At 31.6% G+C, this 7,658-nt stretch overlaps 1 protein-coding gene across 1 annotated transcript in view; it reads right to left on the bottom strand.

Annotated features, from left to right (window-relative positions):
- The window catches only part of LOC106680490 (uncharacterized), a 20,071-nt gene extending 13,890 nt beyond the window's left edge, over positions 1-6,181 (bottom strand). The window contains exon 1 of the mRNA XM_014420235.1: positions 6,125-6,181. Coding sequence (XP_014275721.1) covers positions 6,125-6,170 — 46 coding nt within the window. The 5' untranslated portion in view covers positions 6,171-6,181. The remainder of the gene's footprint in view (positions 1-6,124) is intronic.
- Positions 6,182-7,658: the final 1,477 nt, after the last annotated feature.

Here is a 7,658-nt window from a genome sequence, read left to right as displayed (position 1 = left end):
ATATATTATATAAAGAGAAGATTGTTGGGTGTGCGATCAGTGAAGAATACAAAGTAAAAACTTATTAGTGCCAACGTTTCGGCCACTATTTCAAGCCTTCATCAGGGCCAAGACAAAAAACAATATAAAACATAATGAATAAAATGAATTACTAAATTATTAGGAAATATGAAAATGACTAACAATATAGATACTTAAATAATTTTGAATTATAAATAGGGCTGCTTATTTTCTAATCGTTCTATGATTACTTTTATTCATTTTGGTTATTATCTTGTTTTTTGTTCTTAACCCTGATGAAAGTCTGAAATTGTGGCCAAAACATTGGTACTAATACATACGCTTCTATCTAATTGTATTCTTCACTTACCGCACTCCCAACCTCATCTATCAAACCCATTAGTCCCAATTTATGCGAGTGGGTCCGAGGCACTTTAAAATCTGGAAGACCTTTAGGTTAGAGTTGGGGTGTTTTGAATTATTTTGCGAACAACACTGGGTTAAAAAATGTATCATTAATTTATTTAATGAATAAAAGTAGTTGTTGTTGTTGGTTGGGGCTTTAGGGCGTAAAACCCTGAGGTCATCAACGCCCATGTTTCGCATTTTATAATTCTATTTTAAAATTTTAAATTCTTTAAATAATTGCTAAATAAATTTAAATAATTACTTATTTTAGCATTATTTAATACAAATAACAAACTTTCGGATTTAAATCTTATCAAAAGGTTATTCCTTTTAAGAACATTAAAACCATTTCTATGTTTGTTTGGTCATCATTCAGGGCATCCGAAACACTCGGTCCCATTCCCAATCTACGTAAGTTCATGTAATAGAAATGACATTCCTCAAATATGTGACTGACTGTAAGTACACTGTTGCAGTATTGACATTTTGGCGGTGGTTGCTTATTGATCAGGTATGCATGAGTTAAATTCGTATGACCTATTCTCAATCTGGCTATAGCTACCTCTCTGCGATTGGAACGGTTTGATGTTGTCCAAGGTTTAATTTTTTTTTTTTAATAGTTTTTAATTTGCTTGGCGGGCTTTCATTCCACATGGCTTGCCAACTAGCTGATATTTCATTTTTCATTGGAAGATTAATTTCATGGGGTGTCAGAATGGCCGCACCCTGACCTGGGAAAGCAAGTGCTTGTTTAGCTGCAACGTCCGCCAGGAATAAAATTAGTAAAGTTTAAACAAAATTTAACATTTACAAGGGTACTTATGTATTATGGTGGTATGGCACTACCCATTACATTACGGTGGATTTCGAATCTTAAATTCAGTTTTCCATAAATTCAATTGCTAGAGCTGTAACAGTGTTATATATTACCCAAGTGAAATATATTGAAATGGTACACGAGCAGCAATACCGTTATCTTCATCATTATCGTAATCTTCAAAGTTCCTAGTGTACAAAATTATAATATCATACTGTAATGTAAGATTATGATGAAATGATTTTATCAAAGACAAATTTTACAAGTATTTGAAGGAAAGAATCTTTAATTTACTATACATAAACCTGGAAATACCAAAATTACATGGTTTATTTTTTTTTTCGTAAACTATTTTTTTTTCGAGAAAAAAATCTATAAACCAGAGCAGACAAAAATTAGGAACAAAAATATTTTATTTTTCTGTTGCAACAGGAAACTGTACGTCGATTCTAATTATTACAGCATTTACTAGACAAACGGTCTAAACTTCCAATCCATTACAAAAGACTGATCTACATGACTGTAATAAGGCCAATCTGGACATATGGAGTTGAGCTTTGGGGCTTCACTAAACCTAAAAATAAAATCATCCATAAAGACCTTAATGTTCTATATGTAACTGACCTAACCCGAATCAGATCAATCCTTCCATTATAAACTTCCTAACCACTAAAACCAACTAATTTTAAACATTGCTTCTTCTTCTATTCCAGACAATCCTCCGAGGTGCCTGAAAAGAAGTTGGCCCCGAGACCTAATATAGAAATATATATTTCTATTTTTCCCTTTTTCTTCTTTTATTTATTCATAAAATTGTTTAGAATTGCGTATTTATCTATTGTTTATTATTACTGGCAATGAGAACTGTTTATTTTTTTCAAATAAACGAAATTAAACATTCGTCATTTAAGCCCTTTCAAACTATTTCTATGCCAATTAGACCTATCTGATATTAAAGAACATTTGATTGTACATTTACATGCTGAGTTTAATCAAAATCGAGTCGTTTTCGAGAAAATCGAAAAACGTGAAAAATCTTTTTCATATCCAAAAAAGTTGCACTTCCGGTAGATTGATTTTAACGAAAAAGTTGCTATCATATCCGCACCACATACCCACCCTAAATGTTTAATATCGGTTTCGTACTGAATTAAATTTTTGAACTTGGCTGTTCACACAAACAGAAAATTTTGCAAGACTTGGTTTTTTACATTCCAATAGAACTCAAAAAAATCGTGATATATATCCTGATTGATTCCTTAATATAAATTCCATTATATTATATATTAAAGAGTAATAATAGTTTGTTTTTTTACAATTTATTTATTGATATTTACAACTGTACATAAAATACATCAAGTAAATTTGAAGAAATATCATAATGGTATGGTACAAGCATGTATAGAAACTGCCCATTAGTAGCACTCTAAAAACATTTTTACAATATAAGGTCTCGAGGCCAGCTTCTTTTCAGACGCCTCGGAGGATTGTCCGGAATAAAAGAGGAAGCAAGATTAGAAACTGGTTTGAGTGGTCAGGGAGTTTAAAATAGAATTGATACCTGGTTCAGGCTAGATCGGTTACAAATGGAATATTAAGGTCTTTGTGGATGAGCATTGTGACAAAGTAAATAGCATTAAGGATTTTACGAAGGATTTTGGATTGTAAGAATTAGATACGAGAGGAATTCGAACGTTTTGTGGAGCCACAATGCTCAACTTAATTACGTATTAATGACGTATAATTATTAATGACGTATAATTGTCATGTGAATCAGTCTTTTGTAATGAGTTGGAAGTTTGGACCGTTCGTCTAGTGCTGTAATAGTTGAAATCGACGAGCAGTTTCCTGTCTTTTCAGTCTGGTGTGAGGATTCCAGGTTAGTCGTTGGTCCAGATGTAGTCCAAGGTAGAGCGAATCGGTTTTACAGGGGGTAAAAGCAACAATATTGAAGTATACAGTAATAATAGTAAATGATAATTCTCAGACAATAGTAATTGATAAAGTAATGAATGATAAGTAACGGAATTGATAAGGGATATAGTAATATAGGGTAAATAAGTGTACAGTGTAGAGGTTAATATTATAAGTGTATAAGGTCGTAGAATATCTAAGATTACATGTAATCATATCCAGTAGTTTGTAATTATTGTAGTTAACTTAATTATCCGTGAAAGGATATGACCTACATCTTTCATATCCTATTGTAAAATAATATTAGTTAACATTGAAAATAGTTAAAGAATATAAATTATTTTATTAAATTATTTATAATAAATAGTTAAAAACTATTTTTTTTTCTTGACTACAGTCCTGACCATCCCCTGCAAATTATTTTATTAAATTATTTAAACTTATATTTTGTTATTATTATTATTTTTTATTTTTTGGAAAAACTATTTTCCGATATTATATCTAACTTTTAACCCGGCAAAATAGTATTTTTTTTTTTAACTGGTTACAATAAATAAATAAAAATCTAAAAAAATGATTCAATTTATTCAGGATTTAAGGAAAATAATCAATAAAGGCTATTTGAAATAACTATCCATCTCTAGTTGGAATCCCTAAGGATTTTTCGGGATGTGTCCTGGTTCTATACACTCGTGAAAATAATATAGAAAAAAGCTGTTCTACAAAAATATATTTATATAAATCTGCAATGCACATGGTCAAGCTTGAATTATATGAGAAAAAATAGGGTTGATTGTTAAACATAACCAATGTAAAACATAAACCATGATCTACTTAATTTTTAAAATATCTCTATCCGTAATATAATAGCATATAATTATATTCCTTAATAATGATTAATATTATAGAATAACATTACATCCCTACGGCTTTCCTTGTGCCGCAATTTTTGTCCATATATTTAAAAACAATGCAACGGAATTTCATTGTAGTTCTAGGCTAATTCGATACAATCGGTTTATAGAAAAAAAAAGGGAAAAGAAAACCTAATTGATACTTGATCAGTTTGATTCGTTCCATGACCACCAGTTGTTATTTTCACAGTTGCAAAATCATATTTTAGGTGGCCTGTTCCACAACACTGTTTTAGATCACAATTCATTTCGTTTGGACGATAAACCGAACAATGTGGACAGTGCTTCTATGATCCGGAATATTAGAAATCTATATAAAAGGTTTGCAAATGCATCATATACTAATAGGACGCGCTGTATGATTATAATAAATTCATTCATGGAGGGAAACAATTTTTAGGATTAAAAACTTTTCGCTATCCCAATTCTACGGTGTAACGTTTAAAACATGCTTATTTTTAGATATGCATGTAATATTATCAATAAGAATAAAATCTGTACAATAAAACACAGAATTATAGTAAGATATATGTCAGATAATTTAAGTAAAAAAAATATTTCGAGATATTACAGTTTTGAACTGTATAGATTATACCCTTATTACTAAAATTACATGGATATATCAAAATAACCATTTTCTGATATGTTACATTATAGAATTAGGACATGGTTTCTCTCTCAAGCATTGTATATAAGGATATATAGCACTCATAATTATAGAAATATGTCTAATTATTTATAAGTGTATATAGCACTCATAACTATAGAAATATGTCAAATTATACTGCACATTAAACTGCATAACACGTGATATTTTGTTTTCTCGATTGCCTAATTGTACCAAATAGCAAGTGCGAAAAATCCACGTATCAACAGCCTTGTTTCATAACACGATTCCAAATTAACATTTAACTTAATTGCGCATGCGGAATAAGGAATAAGGAACTTATGAATTTTTAATGCAAAGCAATATCGATTTCGAGAATTTCATAGTATCTAATATTAAGATAACAAATTAGCAAACATTTTTGTTACATGAAACTCTTGTTATTTTGAAACAACCATTTTCTGACAAAATGTGGTAAAGCACCTCTGAAGATGAGGTCATAATAGATTATTGCTAATTCATTGAACTACGTGTTTCAGCTATAGTGCGTTCTTATTGTCAGTGAAGTACTTAGACCATTAGGGGATAAGATTGGATTAACTTTTGAGGACAACTTCTAAATTAGAAAAAATAAATACAAAACTGACAACTTTGACCTAAAAATAATAGGTTTGATTAAAAAAAAAAATCCAAATATATATCTCAGTATTACTTCCTTTTTTTTTTCTTTTTTTCTACTGCAAAAATTTTATTTAGGGGAAAGGTCTACTTGGCAGGATTTTACGTACCGGTAATAGAATGTAGCTAATGTAGAATAGGCACAATTGCCCAAAAAGAGTTGAGGTAATCTGATGAAGTTGATATTAAATACACTTTACACCATTATCCCCATCTTTTAATTAAATTCGAATAAAATCGGATGAACTATTTTCGAATCATAAGAATGCCGAAAGTACATTTGCACCTGCCCAAGCAAAAATAATGGAAGAAGATGATAAAATCAATATAGTACCAACTAGGTAGTACTGAATAATCCCCGAAATATGCCGGAACACAATAGATAAATGTCTAAATCGTAAAACGCGAATAAAAAGTTCGATTTAAAGAAAATTTTATTTTCCATTTTCTGCATGAATATGTAGCTTCTCAACTTTTTGGTAAGGAAAAAATTATTATGTATAAAAAGAAAACATTTATGCAATTCTTTCTCTACCCTTTTTCCCCTCTTCGACGTCCCTGTATCATAAATGTATTATAAAATACTTCAACTTGTTTTATATCAGTATTATGAAGCCGGTTTTTCGAAAACCGACAATCCAAAATAAAACATCATAATGCAAGAAAGGCAATAAAGGATGGTACAACCTCAACGAAACACTAATAAATAGAAGGAAGATATCAATTAAAACCCTTATCCTCTGTGATCTAAAACACTATCGATTAGTACAGAGTAGCCTGAAGTACCTTGGCCAGCTACGAAGAGGATCGGCAGCAACTTGAGGAGGTCCATGACTGGTTGCGGAGCCGCCGTACTCCGGCTATATAGTCTGTATCGGGTGGGGGGATAACTGTATTCCTCTCTGGCGGGGGCTCTGCGTCTTCGGGTAGGCTATGGTCGGGAGAAGATGAGGAAGAAGGGCCCTTAGGATTCCCTTATGATCCCTTAGGATTCTCCGCTACACGAGCTGAACATCGTATTAAAATGAACTACTACTGGAGCTCAAATGGGGGCACCTTACAATTACAGTAAGGTGACACTAAACCGACATAGATGAGACCGGAGGTCGACCTGTTCACCGAAAGTTCGGACTAATGATTCGCTGTAAAATTAAGGTAATCCTTTCCACAAATTGAATTTTTACATAATTTTTTGAATTGTTACATTATTTAAATAACATGTAAGGCATGAGGGAGAACAGAATCCAATAGTAACTATATTCTGGCTTTTCTCTATTTCTTATGTCGGTAGGTCTCTCACCCATGTTCTTTTTGTCTTTTCCTTGTGTTCTAAGCAATGAGAGTCGGAACTATTTGTCCTATAAGTCAAATCAATTAGATCCCTTGAAATTCTCAAAAACTGTTATCATATCACAACATCCATTCAAATTTACAATAATATTCTAACGTTCCTTCTTTTGAAGTCGTAGCTTTAATTAAATAAACTAATTTAATGTAAATCCTGTTAAGTTTCCAACGTAGTAGAACACTATACTACACCATGACCTTCATATCTCTTTTGTCCTTGACTTCGAACCAAATAAATTCTCAAAATTCCATATAAGCCTTACTAATCATCCTAATCCTTTGGTTCAATCCTTATTCAGTTTCACTCATACCTACAATCCACTTCGAAGGTTAAATCGGCAGTGGTCAAGAGACCTATTATAAAATAAAATCGACAATTGGAGGTCTGGCAAAGGCCAGATTTTCCGCTGATGTAGAGTGCTTGCGGGATTTGCGCACTTACTCAGCCTCCATTGACTCACTACCAGAGATGCGGTGAGGGCTGCGCTGGGATCTCGAATAGCCGTGCTCTACCCCCATTCATGGAGAATAGAAGAGAGTTCGGGTATCCTCGGGTCGAGCGTGTAAATATTTTACATAATAGTGTAAATGTGACTAGTGGTTTTATTTTATTTAGTTTGAAATAAAATGAAAAATAGTTTATTATTCTGGGACTAGGTCCCTATAGAACATTTAAAAAGATAATTTTAATTTTACAATAACGTATATTTGTCAAAAAAACAGTGTGGCGGCACTTATAATTAAAATTATAACTTATATTAAAATTGTATATAAATAACATTAGATACATAGAAGAAAAAAAATGAATTAAAAAACTAACTGACTAAATACATAAAAAACAAAACAAAAAAAGTAGTTACAAATTATCTGCACTACTATTGGGTGAGATTGGACGCATCTTAAAGGAAATGGAGTTCCAGTGATATCATCAAGTTGGGTATGATTGTGATAATTTATCACTGTTATTTATTGC

The sequence above is a fragment of the Halyomorpha halys genome, unplaced genomic scaffold (genome assembly GCF_000696795.3).
Source record: "Halyomorpha halys isolate HHAL.00 unplaced genomic scaffold, Hhal_1.1 Scaffold265.1, whole genome shotgun sequence".
Classification (NCBI taxonomy): Eukaryota; Metazoa; Arthropoda; class Insecta; order Hemiptera; family Pentatomidae; genus Halyomorpha; species Halyomorpha halys.
This window is presented reverse-complemented; position numbering and strand designations above follow the sequence as displayed.